The sequence below is a fragment of the Prionailurus bengalensis genome, chromosome E1, assembly GCF_016509475.1.
Source record: "Prionailurus bengalensis isolate Pbe53 chromosome E1, Fcat_Pben_1.1_paternal_pri, whole genome shotgun sequence".
Classification (NCBI taxonomy): Eukaryota; Metazoa; Chordata; class Mammalia; order Carnivora; family Felidae; genus Prionailurus; species Prionailurus bengalensis.
Window position 1 is genome coordinate 40999296 of NC_057347.1, and position 16791 is coordinate 41016086.

General features: G+C 43.2%; 1 protein-coding gene across 4 annotated transcripts in view; it reads right to left on the reverse strand.

Annotated features, from left to right (window-relative positions):
* EZH1 (enhancer of zeste 1 polycomb repressive complex 2 subunit) overlaps positions 1-13710 on the reverse strand; it is a 31269-nt gene extending 17559 nt beyond the window's left edge. Inside the window, exons 1-5 of one of the 4 annotated variants that reach the window (XM_043584560.1) lie at positions 13631-13710; positions 4278-4369; positions 3553-3673; positions 3111-3212; positions 720-839 (exon numbers count right to left, since the gene is read on the reverse strand). In XM_043584560.1, coding sequence (XP_043440495.1) covers positions 720-839; positions 3111-3212; positions 3553-3673; positions 4278-4282 — 348 coding nt within the window. In that variant the 5' untranslated portion in view covers positions 4283-4369; positions 13631-13710. Of the gene's footprint in view, positions 1-719; positions 840-3083; positions 3213-3552; positions 3674-4277; positions 4370-12884; positions 13101-13630 lie in introns of those variants that run through there. The other 3 variants (XM_043584559.1, XM_043584558.1, XM_043584557.1) reach the window with 3 other exon arrangements.
* Positions 13711-16791: the final 3081 nt, after the last annotated feature.

Sequence of the window (16791 nt, forward strand, 5' to 3'; positions counted from 1 at the left end):
CCCCTCTATTATTTCAGTTGCTTTCACAGCATCTTGCCTTTAGGGGGTTCAGAAAGGATCGCTCCATCAGCAGGGAGATGTCAACCTGCTTAAGCCTCAAGTGTCTGATTTAGACTGCATTTAACTTCACATGTTACAAAACTGGGCCAAAGTAGTAAGGGAAAATTGGAGTCTTGCCCAGTCTCATTCATTCAAAAAAGAATAAGCATTGGAGTGCCTGGGTGGCTCAGTTGATTAAGTGTCCAACTCTTGATCTCGGCTCAGGTCATGACCTCAATGGTTTGTGGGATTGAGCCCCTTGTCTGACTCTGCTGACAATGTGGAGGCTGCTTGGGATTCTCTCTCCTCTCTCTTTGCCCCTCCCTGGCTCACATGCTCTGTCTCTGTCTCTGTCTCTCTCTCAAAATAAATAAATCTTAAAAAAAAACAAAAACAAAAAAACAAAAAAAACTAGCATCAACTCAGAAGGACACTTCAGAGAGCACAAAACCTAATGAGTTAGAATAACGTGTGCTATATGTACGTGTGTGTGTGTGTGTGTGTGTGTGTGTGTGTGTGTGCGCGTATAGAGAGTAAATAAATTACAAAAACAGTCTGTCCTGCATGCCCAAGCTTTGTTAAGTACAATCTGACAATCTTTACCCTAAGAGGAGTGCCAGCACACCAACACAGGATAATCATACAGTTTATACAATCACCACAGTGCTTTTAATACATACCATAAAGTTCTGCTGGAGAGGGGACCAGGAATACATGATGGGAACCAAGGCAACTGTGTTCAGAGACCTCATTAACATATGTTGGCTTGCAAATCCTGGGAAAATGCTCTCTATGGTACACTGAAATATAAGCAAAGACATGGGGAGGGAAAGGCAAGCACATGACCCGAGAGAACTGGAGCAGGGCACCTAGGTGGCTCAGTCAGTTAAGTGTCCAACTGGGATCGAGCATTGGGCTCTGTGCCAACAGTGTGGAGCCTGCTTGGGTTTCTCTCATGGGCTCAGGTCATGACCTCAATAGTTTGTGGGACTGAACCCCTTGTCTGACTCTGTGCTGACAATGTGGAGGCTGCTTGGGATTCTCTCTCTCCCTCTCTCTCTGCTCCTCCCCCACTTATACTCTCTCTCTCTCTCTCTCTCTCTCTCTCTCTCTCTCTCAAAATAAATAAACTTAAAAATTTTTTTTTAGGGGCGCCTGGGTGGCGCAGTCGGTTAAGCGTCCGACTTCAGCCAGGTCACGATCTCGCGGTCCGTGAGTTCGAGCCCCGCGTCGGGCTCTGGGCTGATGGCTCAGAGCCTGGAGCCTGTTTCTGATTCTGTGTCTCCCTCTCTCTCTGCCCCTCCCCCGTTCATGCTCTGTCTCTCTCTGTCCCAAAAATAAATAAACGTTGAAAAAAAAAATTTAAAAAAAAAAAATTTTTTTTTTAATTTAAAAAAATTAAAAAGAGAACTGTAGTTTCCTTCTAAAATGGTCCCAGTAGTCTTCTAATTCTTACAAATTAATAGGTTGAGGATTTTGCAACAATCAGCTCCTAAAAAAGGAACCACTGGATTGTAAAGCTGTGGAAACTGTCTCTTATTCACCTTTGTATCATCTACAGACGCCAGCATGGTGCCTCTCACACCCAACTGGTGTTTATTTCAATGTAAAATTGCTGCTCTCCTTGGACTGTCCACAACAGCAAAAGGCCTCTGAAAGTCCTAGGAGATGAGGAAGTTTTCCTGAGTACCTACACTTTAAGACAGTTGGCCTCAACTTAGCTGCAGAGGTGATGGAGACAGTAGGGGGAAAGCAAAGCAGTACAGAAATTAGAGTCATATTCTGCTTTGGAGAAGAAAATTGCTCAACATACTATCCACTTTTTACATCTCAAAAATATTATCTCGGGGTGCCTGGGTGGCTCAGTTGGTTAAGTGTCTGACTTCAGCTCAGGTCATGATCTCACAGTCTGTGAGTTCGAGCCCCATGTCAGGCTCTGTGCTGACAGCTCAGAGCCTGGAGCCTCCTTCGGATTCTGTGTCTCCCTCTCTCTCTGCCCCTTCCCCGCTCATGCTTTGTCTCTCTCTGTCTCAAAAATAAATAAAAACATTAAAAAAATATATATTATCTCTTAGGGGCACCTGGGTGGCTCAGTCGGTTAAGTATCTGACTCTTGATTTCAGCTCAGGTCATGATCTCATGGTTTGTGAGTTCAAGCCCTGAGCTGGGCTCCTTGCTGACAGTAGAGGCTGTTTGGGTCTCTCTCTCTCTCCCTCTCTCTGTCCTCTGTGTCTCCCCTGCTCATGCACGCACGTACATTATTTCTCTTCTTCTCTCTCAAAATAAATAAACTTAAAAAGAGAGATGAATTTATTTTAAAAAATATTATCTCTTTAAGACTAGAATGATTTTTAGATTTATAACAAGGAACATTCCTTTGATCAATATATTCCTGCTCATTATGCGGGGTCCTCTCTTTCCAATATCAAAGCACTGAGGTGCCAAACAAGGCATAGACAGGGTTGTTTTGAAGCTCGTACACAGAGCCTAGTAAAGTAGACACTGTTTCATTTTTCTGTTAAAAAAAAAATCAAAAGGGGCACTTGGGTGGCTCAGTTCATGATCTCACACAGTTCGTGAGTTCGAGCCAGCCCCACATCGGGTCCTCTGCTGTCAGCGTGTCAGTGCAGAGCTCACTTCGGATCCTCTGTCCCCCTCTCTCTACCCCTCCCCTGCTTGCGCTCTCTCAAAGATAAATATTGAAAAACAAAACACACTCAGGGGGGCCTGGCTGGCTCACTTGGAAAAGTGTACAATTCTTGATCTCCGGGGTTGTGAGTTCAAGGCCCATGTAGGGTGGAGAGATTACTTAAAAATAAAATCTTAAAACCCTCATGATTATACCCACTAACTGAGGAGAATAATAGGTGAATAGGCTATTCTTTAAGCTACAGATTTACTACCCCAGTTATTCAAAATTGACTACAATAACTATATCCATTATCCTTATTTTCTAATAAGTCATAAATACAGAAAAACAACAACAAACAAACAACTTAAGTCCAAGGAAACAAGGAAGGCTGAGCTTAGACACCTGGAAGTACCTTTTTGAGAAAAGGATGCCCACTCACAGGCTTCATCAACTGCACAGGTTGGACACGAAGCTTCTTCCATTCTTCATTGAGGATCTGGGTTTTTTCTTGAACCTTTGCAAAATTTGCTACATATAGAGCCTGGAAAAGCCAAGGGAACAATGCTTAGAATTTTAAGAGAAGAGCCCAGCCTAGGGCACCTGGGTGGCTCAGTCAGTTAAGCATTGGACTTCGGCTTAGGTCATGGTCTCACAGTTTGTGAGTCCAAGCCCTGTGTTAGACTCTGCACTGACAGTGTGGAGCCTGTAGCCTGCTTTGAGTTCCGTGTGTCTCTTTCTCTGCCCCTCCCCCACTCACCTCTGTCTCTCTCTCTCTCTCAAAAAAGAAATAAACATTAAAAAAAATTTTTTTTAAGCCCACCCTTCTACATTAGATCAATATATTAAAATAGATAACTCATCACACGGGAGTTAGTTTTTACCTTCGCGCCCATATTTGCCTGAAGCCGCTTCAGTTGTCGGAGTCGCATGTATTCAGATTTAACTTTTCTTTTCCAGTAAGTGATACATTTGGAAGTTGGGGGGTTTGAGATATCCATTTTGCTGTAATCCAAGAAGAGTCAGAGATGAGAAACAGCATTTTACTACCTGGAAATGAAGAATTCCTCAAACTCAAATCAATGTGGTCAGTCATGCTTCCCTTCCCACGGCATGTATTCGTAAAAACACAGTTTAAAGAACCCAAATCTGTGAGCTCAACAAAAGGTTTCAATTAAAAAAAAAAAAAAAGGTTTCACATCAGCACTTCCTGTTCTGCAGCCTCCGTTCTCCTGTGGCACCTCATTTTTAATTCAGTACTCAGAAGTTCTCTCATAGGTATTTGAGGATGTGGATTCCTTGGACATTTGGAAGCCCACTCAATACCTTGTCTAAGAGAAATGTTCTGCAAGAATCAAGTTAATACCAAAGAGCTTCAGGGAAAGATCCACCCACACTACAAAACTGTACCTGCCAAATTGTCTCAACCCACCACATGCCTAACAATAAAGGTAGGATATGACAACAGCATAATATCATCTCCAACCCAACAGCAAGGCACACAGAAATAGAACACTGCAAATCACTTTTTTATTGGACGGGGGGGGGGGGGGGTTGAATTAAGGTTCAAAGTTCTAAGAAAGTACTTACTGTAACACACTCTACCTACCTCATAGAATGCAAGGGGAACTGTCTGGTTTTATAACGTGCCTTCTGTTCTTCAGAGGGATGGCAAGACACTAAGGCAAAACGAATGCTCAGCTTTTCAAAAGAGAACAGACAGTGATTTTAAGTCAACGGAGCATATTTAGACCCTGGTACCTTAAGTAGGATGCTCACCCAGAACTACAAAGACTTCGAGGTCTCTGCTACCACTATTTCTGCATGGAAGTCAGGCCCCGATCATACTGGATGACTCTTTATTTTATCAAATTGTAGTCTTCCAGGCATGTGTACAAATTTATTCTCACAATTACACAATCGAGTGCCCTGCTTCCGCTTTTTCTGAACCAATTTCTAGGCTCAGCCTAGATGATGGGGCAGCTCCATCAATTGTTTTAGGGAAAGAACAAATATTAAGTACATGTAAAAATTCAGTAACATCTGTAAGGTTATGCTTTTGCTCTATTCTAACTACTGAGGTTTCCTAGAGAACTAGTTCTATTCATTTCACCTAGCATTTTAAGTTAATGAAAACATTATAAGGGGCTATGAAGAGCCAATATTTGAAACGAAAACTAAAGTTTCAGGCCTTCTTTTTTTAATTTTATGAAAAAAAAATTCTTTGGGGGTTTAAGAACATATTTCTTCTTTTTTTTAAAAAAAATTAATGTTTATTCACTTTTGAGACAGAAAGTGAGCACAAGCAGGGGAGGGGCAGAGAAAGAGGAAGACACAGAGTCTGAAACAGGCTCCAAATGTGTGAACGAAGAGATCATGACCTGAGCTGAAGTCAGATGCTTAACCGACTGAGACACCCAGATGCCCAAAGAACATATTTATTTCTTCTAAAGATGCATTTTTCAATTACCTGTTTTTCCCCATAAGAAATGACAGCACTGACAAGAAAACAGCAAAATATAACCCACTGTCTCACATCTATCACAGTCAGACATGCTTATAACATCTCAGGCCCGTGAACTTTAAGAGACTGTACCTGATTGTTTCGTTTGAAGAATCAAATGGATTGGTGAAACATGATGTTAAATTTAGTAAATTTAGAGGACAGAAGGAATAGCAAAGAAGCAGGCAGACTCACTGTGTTTACTATTAACTCAATCAAGTGATTCAAACTCTTAAAAACAGAATTCCCTGTGAGTTAACTATTATCTCTCTGGGGGAAGGGAATGAAACAACAGCATAATCTAAGACTCTGAATCCCAGGCTGCTGAGGTGTTGAGTTACAAAAAAGAAAAAAGTTACACAGACTTGAATTTCTTTCCCCACAAATTGCACTGTCTCTCTTCCTCCAACATCTTTTTTTTTTTTTTAATTTTTTTTCAACGTTTATTTATTTTTGGGACAGAGAGAGACAGAGCATGAACGGGGGAGGGGCAGAGAGAGAGGGAGACACAGAATCGGAAACAGGCTCCAGACTCTGAGCCATCAGCCCAGAGTCTGACGCGGGGCTCGAACTCGCGGGGCTCGAACTCGCGGACCAAGAGATCGTGACCTGGCTGAAGTCGGACGCTTAGCCGACTGCGCCACCCAGGCGCCCCAGCCTCCAACATCTTTTAAATACTTCTCATTCCTCATGGAGTGGGGCCAAAGGAGGGACCCATAATTCAGTGAGACTTCATAACCTCCTAAAAAATGGTTTTGAACTGCAACCTTTCTGACATTTTCTGGGGGAGCTCATTTCCCTCTTTGAAATAGTAAGCTTATGGCAGGTTGCTCAGTCCATTTACAACTGGGGATCAAGGGGCACCTTGGTTAAGCATCCGACTCTTGACTTCGGCTCAGGTCATGATCTCATGGTTTGTGGTTTCAAGCCCCACATCAGGCTCTTGTGCTGACAGCACAGACTCTCTCTCCCTCCTTCAAAATACATAAAAATAAAATGTTAAAAAAAAACAACAAAAACCTGGGGATCAAATAATGGAAAAAGAATAAAATCCACAGCTGCTAGGGTGTGTGTGTGTGTGTAGATTTTAGAGATGCCCACAGAAAAATACCAATTTTTGGGGCGCCTGGGTGGCGCAGTCGGTTAAGCGTCCGACTTCAGCCAGGTCACGATCTCGCGGTCCGTGAGTTCGAGCCCCGCGTCAGGCTCTGGGCTGATGGCTCAGAGCCTGGAGCCTGTTTCCGATTCTGTGTCTCCCTCTCTCTCTGCCCCTCCCCCGTTCATGCTCTGTCTCTCTCTGTCCCAAAAATAAATAAACGTTGAGAAAAAAATTAAAAAAAAAAAAAAAAAAAAAATACCAATTTTTTGTTAAAGAAATTATAATTGTGGGGTGCTTGGGTGGCTCAGTCGGTTGGACGTGCAACTTGGGCTCAGGTCATGATCTCGCAGTCATGAGTTCAAGCCCCACATCAGGCTCTGTGCTGACAGCTTAGCCTGGAGCCTGCTTCGGATTCTGTGTCTCCCTCTCTCTCTACCCCTCCCCACTCACACTCTATCTCTCTCAAAAATAAATAAACATTAAAAAATTTAAAATAAAAGAGAAATGATTTATAATTGAAATGGGATCTACAGTCTGTCAAAAGAGATGACAGGACACACAGTCCAATAATTAATGGCACTATTTCTAATTTTACTCAAGTGTTTTATATGGCCAGAGGAGTACACACATATACATGAAAATGCCATTGACTTTTAACCAATCACAGTGTAAAATAAGCCACACTTCCTCCTTTTACAATTAATGTGATATTTGAGTCTCATGTGACCATGAGCTAATATTTATTTTTCTCGGCTTTTGAATGGGTCTCCAAAGTCTCTAAAAGTTTATTTGGCAGTTGGTCGGCCCTCACAGAGTGCAGAAGGAAGACGAGACATACTGTTTGGAACAGATAGGTATAATTTAAATAAACACCTGAAACACAGCCATAAGATGGGTTTTCATAGCGGCAGAATGCTGACCAACAAGTACCACTTCAAAGATTTTATTTTTCTTAATTTAAAAAGGAAACAAACAAAACCTCAACATTCACTAGAACGTATTTGGATAAATGGGTTCATGTAACTTGGGCAAAGGGGGTGGCACATAAAAACTACTTTATATTTCTACTAGATTGATTCTTTAGTTCCTGACACATACAAAACAGCCATGTATATTCCAGTTAAGTGCGAGGCCAGTCCTTAAGAGCTTTTCATTATATTCACTTATACACTGAAAATAAACATATGCTGGGGCGCCTGGGTGGCTCAGTCGGTTGGGCGTCCAACTTCAGCTCAGGTCATGATCTCACAGCTCCTGAGTTCGAGCGTCGCATTGGGCTCTGTGCTGACAGCTCTGAGGCTGGAGCCTGCTTCACAGATTCTGTGTCTCCCTCTCTCTCTGTTCCTCCCCCGCTTGCACTCTGTCTCTCTCTCAAAAATAACATTTAAGGGGCGCCTGGGTGGCGCAGTCGGTTAAGCGTCCGACTTCAGCCAGGTCACGATCTCACGGTCCGAGAGTTCGAGCCCCGCGTCGGGCTCTGGGCTGATGGCTCAGAGCCTGGAGCCTGTTTCCGATTCTGTGTCTCCCTCTCTCTCTGCCCCTCCCCGTTCATGCTCTGTCTCTCTCTGTCCCAAAAATAAATAAACGTTGAAAAAAAATTTAAAAAAAAAAACATTTAAATAAATAAATAAATAAATGCTGTTTTGATCTAGAAATTTAAGAGTAAGTCTTTATATATATAAATAACTCCTCTACAACTCAACAAGATTACCCAATAAAAAGTGGGCAAAAGATTTGAACAGATACTTCCAAAAAAGATACTGGAATGGCAAACAAGCACACGAAAAGATACTTAGTATCAATATTAGTCATTAGGGAAGTGCAAATTAAAATCTTAAAATCAAAATGATGGATTACTACACACCTGTTAGGACGTCTAAAATCAAAAAACTGGTAATACCAATTGGTGAGGATGTGGAGCAGCTGGAATCCTTACATGCTGCTGGTTGGGAGTGCAAAATGTAGAGCCACTTAGGAAAACAGTTTGCTAGTTTTGGGGGTTTATTATTAAAGTTAAACATACACTTACCACACAACCTAGCATACAGTTTTTATCATTTATCCAAGAGCAATGGAAACATATGTCTGCACAAAGACCTCTACACAAATGTTCACAGCACCTTTATTCATAATAGCCAATAGGCAGAAACAACACAAATATCTATGGAGTGCCAAATGGATACAAATGACAGTTTGTCCATAGGATGGAATACTACTCAGCAATAAAAGAGGAGTTCCTCATTCCTACGTGCACAATATATCTCAAAAGCATTACGCTAAGTGAAAGAAACCAGGCACAAAAACCCATGTACTATATGAATCGTTCTACTAGGATGATTCTACGAATGGCAAATCTACAGTGACAGAAAGCAGATCAGCGGTTGCCAGGTGCTGAGGTTGGAGAAAGGGATTAAATGGAAAAAGCATGGGGCGCCTGGCTGGCTCAACTGGTAGAGCACGTGCCCCTGGATCTCAGGGGTTGTAATCTCAAGACCTACACTGGGTGTACAGATTACTTAAAAATAAAACATCTTAAAAAAATAAAAATAAAATAAATGGAAAGAAGCATAAAAGAACTTTTTTGGGATGATGAAAATATTTCATACCATGGCTGTGGTGTTGGTTATATGACAATGCACTTTTGTGAAAACTCCCTGAACTGTATACATAAAATGTGAATTTACCATATGTAAATTTCTACCTCAGTAAAGCTGATTAAAGAAAAAACTAAGTCTTGATGATATATCAATCCAGTAATTTTCTAGACTTCTACTATTAAAAATCAGCAGGCAATCCTACCTTTTAAAAAAAACTTTGAGTGACTTCTCAACGAATAACTATGGTGAGATGATCAATGCTGATTCATTAACTGTAAAAAAAAATGTTACACATATGCTAATATGATGTTAATAAGGGAAACTGGATATGGAATTGATGGAAACTCCTTGTACTGTATATATTTTTTCTGTAAATTTAAAACTGTCCTAAAAATTAAGTTTATTTTTTTAAAAGATTGATAATTGGAAATAAAAACTACCTTATTTACATATCAAATCTCCACAAAAAAAGAAAACTATAAAAACTTGGAAATCTTTCCCCATAAAATTGGATCTCAATTTCCTTCAAAGGCTAAAACTAGAATGCAGTCTGTCACTAGCTGGAAATGGGAAAACTTCATTGAAATGTTCTTAAATTTAGAGAGATTGAGATCAGAACATAAAAGTTCCAAACTATGAAGTTCTTTCATCCACATAAAGGGTCTCTTTGCAGAAACAGCTTCTCCTTGGAGCAAGTTCAGTGTCTTTACTACTTTCTTTTAGGACAATTTTATTAAACGGCAGGCTAAGTAAGGCTTCAGAGGCAGGTGGCACTATAGATTTTTTTAATTTTCCATCTCATTCTTTCCTTTTTAGTTCAGGGTGGAATTGAAGCACAAACAATAGGGGTGAACCCACCTCCGAGAAGAGCTCTAATTACACACAACTGAATCATCCCGTGATCACCAATTTCATCAACACTCCATTAAAATCAACTCTGTGGCTAAGTACACAACCTGATAGATCCTTCAATTAGGATTTTAAAGGCCATCTTTAGGGGCGCCTGGGTGGCTCAGTCGGTTGAGCGGCCGACTTCGGCTCAGGTCACGATCTCACACTCTGTGAGTTCGAGCCCCGCGTCGAGCTCTGTGCTGACCGCTCACAGAGCCTGGAACCTGTTTCAGATTCTGTGTCTCCCTCTCTCTCTGACCCTCCCCCATTCATGCTCTGTCTCTCTCTGTCTCAAAAATAAATAAACGTTAAAAAAATAATAAGGGGCGCCTGGGTGGCGCAGTCGGTTAAGCGTCCGACTTCAGCCAGGTCACGATCTCGCGCTCCTTGAGTTCGAGCCCCGCGTCGGGCTCTGGGCTGATGGCTCAGAGCCTGGAGCCTGTTTCCGATTCTGTGTCTCCCTCTCTCTCTGCCCCTCCCCCGTTCATGCTCTGTCTCTCTCTGTCCCAAAAATAAATAAACGTTGAAAAAAAAAATTTTTTTTTTAAAAATAATAATAAATTAAAAAAAAAATAAAGGCCATCTTTATACCCTCCCACTTGTCCAAGGTATTTACATTTGTTATCAGTTTGAGCTTCTGGGCACTATATAGGTAGAAAGAACCTTACTTAAAACAGGAAGCTGTGACCCTGAATTCTTATTTAAAATAAAATAATAGCATTAATATTTTCTAGCACTGCTTGATTAAGAGAATCAAGTTGTTTACACTAGAAACAATGGGGATACAAATCAAAGCAGGATTCGTTTTTACGAGACCCATAGGAAAATGCTGGCTCCTAGAATATATAATGCTGACTTAGAAGGGTTAAAGCAATTTCCTAACAGGCTAGAGCCTACCTTGGCTGATTCTGTACTATGCTAGCACAAAGCCTAATCTTTAGTGATTACCACTATCATTCAATCAAAAGACTTGTCAGTTACTCCATTTCTAATCAAAGTATTAGGGCAAATGTGTCAGAGGACATAACACACCAGAGGCACTAAACCCCAACTACCCATGCAGTAGCTCCTGACTTTAAGGTTTGGACCACTAAGGTCCCAACTGACAGGCTGATGGAGTAAAGAGATAGGAAGGAGCCCGATACTCAGTTGGACAAATTTAAAAAATTAATTAATTTAAAAAAAAAAAAAAGAAAAGAAAGCTAGGGACTTTCTGGAATGGAGGTATTCCCTGAGAGCAGTTTTTCCTTTTTAAATTTTTTTTTTTCAACGTTTTTATTTATTTTTGGGACAGAGAGAGACAGAGCATGAACGGGGGAGGGGCAGAGAGAGAGGGAGACACAGAATCGGAAACTGGCTCCAGGCTCTGAGCCATCAGCCCAGAGCCCGACGCGGGGCTCGAACTCACGGACCGCAAGATCGTGACCCGGCTGAAGTCGGACGCTTAACCAACTGCGCCACCCAGGCGCCCCCAGTTTTTCCTTTTTAAACCTTCCCCCTCAATCCTAATCCTTCTCTTCACCTTTCTCCACATGTTTTTCCTTCTTTTCTCTTTAGTTTACCCTATATAGAAAATGTAATGTGTTTTTAGTGTTGCTGCCTCACACATTTTTTGGAAAGTTGCTAGTCAATAAGTAGAAACTTAAGATATACTTAATGAAGTGAAATGAATTGTTCCATGTCTCATACAAGGCACAAAGCAAGGGCCGGAACTATTACGCACAGGACAAAGGACACTAAATTTCTGATCTCAAGAATTAAATAGACAATATGGATTATTTTAAATCATTTTTAAAAGGCATGCTAATTCAAAGGCAAGTTAAGCAGAAGAGAAACAAGTCCGACTACATTTTCTCACTTTTTCCTTTCTCACCAAAGTCTTCTTGGGAGTAAAATTTCATTTTTTTTAAATCCTCCTTATTCTATTGCTGTTTCAAAGAGAATTAAAATAACACCATAGAAGAGGTCATTTCCACCTCAGGGAATTTTAAAGCTACGCCTTAGCCTCAAGCCCCCTGACTGGTTTACAAGTACTCTGCCAGTTAGTAGCGGAAGTAGAATCCAAACCACTGGACTCCAGGTTCCAGAGATCTGCCCACAAATTTATCTAATTATTTAATTATTAATTTAATTATTTATTCCACAAAATACGTACTGAGCACCTACAGTGTGCCTGCACTGTTTTAGGTGCTTAGGGTACATCAGTGGATAAAACAAACATCCTTGCCTGGGATGCTCACACACTAGCTGTGCCCACACACTTGTGCCCCACACTAGCTGTGAGACACACACTCATCATAATAGTATTATTACATTTTTACAGGGGTGCCTGGGTGGCTCAGTCGGTTAAGCTCTGACTTCAGCTCAGGTCATGATCTCGTGGTTCGTGGGTTTGAGCCTCACGATGGGCTCGGTGCTCACAGTTCAGAGCCTGGAGCCTGCTTCAGATTCTGTGTGTGTGTGTGTGTGTGTGTGTGTGTGTGTGTGTGTCCCTCTCTCAAAAATAAATGAACGTTAAAAAAATTTTTAAAAATTACATTTTCTCCAGAGGGTCCTTTTCTCAATTATAAGTGTGCTAAAGAGGGGGGAAAAAGTACTTATCTTCTGACATTCACCTTCTGCTATGTAAGAAAGTAATCTCTTTTATCCCTGCCACACCATCCCAGCCCTAGGGATTCCAAGGTTTAAAATAGACAAGCTCTTACAGAAACCTCTGATAGAGTTAGCACCTTCTCAGGCTGGAAACTTCCTTCAGTGCCGGTTTCCTAAACTTAAAAGCACCAGTGGGGGTGGGAGTTCTCTTCAAAGACCTCACTGCAGTAACCGTGGAGGAAGAGACCACACTTTCGCCGACGTCCTCACACACACCCAGTTGCTCGTCTACCTCGGCTCTTTCCCCTCATCCGCACCCCCCTCTATCGTTAGGCTCACCACCCAGCTACCCCATTTACACTCCTACATGTCACATGTCACCCATCAAAGCCCACTCTCCGTGTTCCGCCGGGGGCACTAACCTCCTTTCACAGCCCTTCCTCTCCCCGCCCCCGGAACAATTTCTCAGCAGTCACTTTTTACCGAAATAAGTTTGTCCTGCATTTCCTAACAGCCTTGCCCCAAATACAACACCTTGACTTTGCTTCGAAGCGCTTCCCATTCTGTTCTCCGAGCCTCAGGAGAGTTCTGGGGTGGGCAGGAGACCAAATTTGGCGCGAGACCAAATTTAGAGACAAGCAGCCTCCAGCTCGGGCCCGGGAGAGGGGCGAAGCGTGCGAGGCGCCCAGCGCGCAAAAAACGTAAGGAGGCACTCTGCACCCGTTGGACCCCGAAAGTGAGAGCCCCTTTCATTTTGCGCCTAAGAGCCTCACTCGCTTCACCCCGGTCCCAGCCCTGTTTTTACTGCCACCCTTTCCTCAACATCCCCCAAAGTCATCACAAGCTGAGCCCCCCCGCGTGTCTAGCCCTCCCCGTGCACAGCCCCAAGTCCTGGGGAGTCCACCTCGCTAAGGGCCCCCGCAGGTGCCACCGCCCACCCGCGCGTCCTCACGGCTCTGGGGCTCCCGCCCACCCGGCCCACCCCGCCCTCCAACGGGAGTCCCCAACCCCGGGCCCGCCCCCGCCGCTCCTCCTCCCGGACACACCGCCCTCCCCGCCGCAGACGCGGTCCTAGCCGGGGGCTCGCTCGTCCCATCGCCCCCTTTCGTCCAGCCCTCGGACGGGAAGGGGGCGCCCCGCTACCCCCGGCCAGGCAGGTAGTTGCCCCTCCGCTTCCACCCAATTCTCTGATCCCTTCGCCTCTCCTTCCCTTAGGCCCCGCGTGGCGAGGTGCCGAGGCCGGGCCCCACCGCCCGGCCCGGGCTTGTTTACTCACTCACCCTCCATCCCGAGCCGCAGGGACCCGCCGCTAGGACGCCTGCGCGCCGCGGCCCCGCCCCCGCGCTGCGGCCCCGCCCCGCGCCCCCTTTCGGCGCCTGCGCACTGCGCCGCCAGCGCCCCGCCGGTGGGGCCACCTGGGCTTCCTTCTTCGCACGTCTGTCGTTTGGCGCCAATACCCCGACCTCAGGAGTTCGAAGTGATGCCGCCAGAGCACGACGTTTTCCAAGACGGTGCTGTCAGGGGACAGGGAAGGTTCTCGGGGAGCCTCCCAGAGCCACTAATATCTTGTTGGAGACCTTATCCAGCTGTTGTACCATCCTCACACGCTGGCGACGAACCACCTTTCGCTTCAGCATTTGCAACCAACCCCGAACCCCTTCATACTGATCCCTCACACCTACCAATACCTCCCGACACCCGTCTATGAGCTCTAAATTATCCTTCTTGCTTTATTTCCATGAAAAGTTTTCCCCGTCACTTAGATTCAAACGAATAGCCTTGTGTCAAAGTATCTTCTGCAATTGCAGGATACCTGTTAGTTACAAAGGAAAAGAATAGTAACTTTACAGGACAGAAAGCTGGCGGATATCACGTTAAGCCAGTGATCAAAGTTCACATCACTAGTGATGAGGTACCCCTTAGGTACCCCTCAATATGAGGCAATGAGAGAGACACAAAATCCCTTCTGTAGTATTCTTGAAGAAGAAACGCATAAGCTGAATTTAATCACGAGGAAGCATCAGACAAATCCAAAATAAGGGGCAGTCTACAAGATAACTGGTCAGTATCTTTTTATGTATATATAAAGCACATTTCTGTCTTTAACTTTGTTTTTAATGTTTATTTATTTTTGAGAAAGAGCGAATGGGGGAAGGGCAGAGAAAGGGAGGGAGACAAAGGATCCAAAGTGGCTCAGTGCTGACAACAGAAAGCCCTATGCAGGGCTGGAACTCAGGAAAGGTGATATTATGACCTGAGCTGAAGTTGAAGGCTTAGCCGACTGAGCTACCCAGGTGCCCCAACTGGGCAGTATCTTTTAAAAATGGGATGGTCGTGAAAGACAAAGAGTGAGGAACTGTCCCATATTGTATTGGAGGAGATTGAGGAGACAGGACAATTAAATGTAATGTGTGATCCTGGATTGAATCCTGGTGGGGAAGAGGGACACTGGTGGGATAATTGATGAAGTTAGAATAAGGTCTGTAGACTAGTTAAAATTATTTTATCATCTCAGTTCCTGGTTTTGGCAATTGTACTTCCTCAACATTTGAGGAAGTTGGCTGATGGGCATATGGGAGCTGTCTACCATTTGCAACTCTTTTGTAAATCTGAGGTTGTTTCAAAATATAAAGTTAAAAAATGAAACCTTAAAATACAGAATAACATTACCTTGAAATTTTCTCAAAGTGCATAATTACAAAAGCCTATAATGTGCATTTTTTTTCCAGAAAATCTTCATAACTCTGTGAAATAGGGAGGAGTTCAGTTTTACACATGAGACTGTTCTGGCATAAAGAACTTAAAAGACTTGCCTTACACAGATGAAAAATATCTCCTGTCAGGTCTTACACTTATGTCTCTGAATTCCAGATTTTGTGCTCTTTTCCTTATATCAGAAACTTTGACTTTGCCATTTTTTCTCTTGCCTCTATCTGATTAACTACCAAATCAAAGCAACTATTCCTTCATAAATAGCAATTTGCAGTAATATTCCTTTCCATTCCCCCTGCCTTCTACTTCAGTGGTTTTCAAGCTTGGATCACATTTACATTACCTGGGGAGCTTTAATAAGTACTGATGCCTGCCTCCCACCTCCAGAGAGTCTGATTAATTGGTCTGGGGTATGGCCTGGGCTTCAAGAGTTGTAAGAGAATCCCAAATGATCCCATTGTGTAACCAAGTTTCAGAACCATTATGCTACATAAATAATTGTTGAAATAAGGAAGGTAGTTAAAAGAGGGAGAGGTAGGCAGCAGGTAAAAGAAAAGAAAGAAAGAAAGAAAGAAAGAAAGAAAGAAAGAAAGAAAGAAAGAAAGAGAAAGAGAGGAAGGAAGGAAGGAAGGAAGGAAGGAAGGAAGAAAGAAAAAGAAAGAAAGAAAGAAAGAAAGAAAGAAAGAAAGAAAGAAAGAAAGAAAGAAAGAAAATTCTAATTATCTAAGGAGAGATGTTCAGATGATTGTCAGGACTGAGACTGGGGAGATTTGGGAACCATCAGCTCACTGCTGGTAACCAATACCATGGGAGTGGACAGCGTTGCTCTAGGAGAGTAAGCCAAGTGACAAGAGGAGAGACATAAGAAATTTTGTGATTACAAAGAAAATATGGTTACAGAAAGATTTTGGAGCAGGATGGTGAGGAGGTTTGCGTCAAAGTTGTAGATCAGAGTCATGCAACCCAGTTCAAGCTCCACCTCCTGGCTAAGCCTCCCAACCCTCCTGGATCTCCCCCTGCTGCGTTCCCAGCATCACTTCATGCTGTTACCATTATGCTACATGATACTTGACACAGGACTTTCATATCCACCATGATACTTGACACAGGACTAAATCAGGCTTTAGTAAGTGATTAGTGCAGGATTTCGAAAGCAACTTCCCACATCACCACTAAGCATGGGGTTCTTGGGGGAAATTTGTCAATTGGTTCCTCCTCATTGTGATGGGAGAGGGTTTTTTTCCTGAGACCAGGGTCTTCCTTAGCTGACCATGGTCCATGACACACTATCGGCCAATGCTTGTTTGGCCAACTCTTCCAACCCTTCAGGTCTTTGTCCTATAAATTCATAGAAAAAACTGTTGGCAAGTTGTTGGCAACTGGACCTTTGAAAAACAGTACCATCACCTCTGCCCGACTCCTCCCAGCCCCACCCCCAGGCAGTTAATAGGAGAAAGGAATAACTATGTCACTCCTGGCTTCCAGTTGCTCATCTTGCTCTTAAATCCAAGGCCTCTGGGGCCGAACGGAACTGGACAAAGTGTGCTGAGTAGTCTAATAGGGCTGATTCTTTTTCTGAAAATTTCTTATTGTGGAAAAATAAAATTATGTGTTTAATTTCTGAAACCTGATGCCTGATTTGCCTTGGCAGCCATTCTCCCAGGCTTGGCCAAGAGTCCAGCAATACTAGTATACTGATTAATACCAGCTCAGCTTGCTCCCTGGAGAA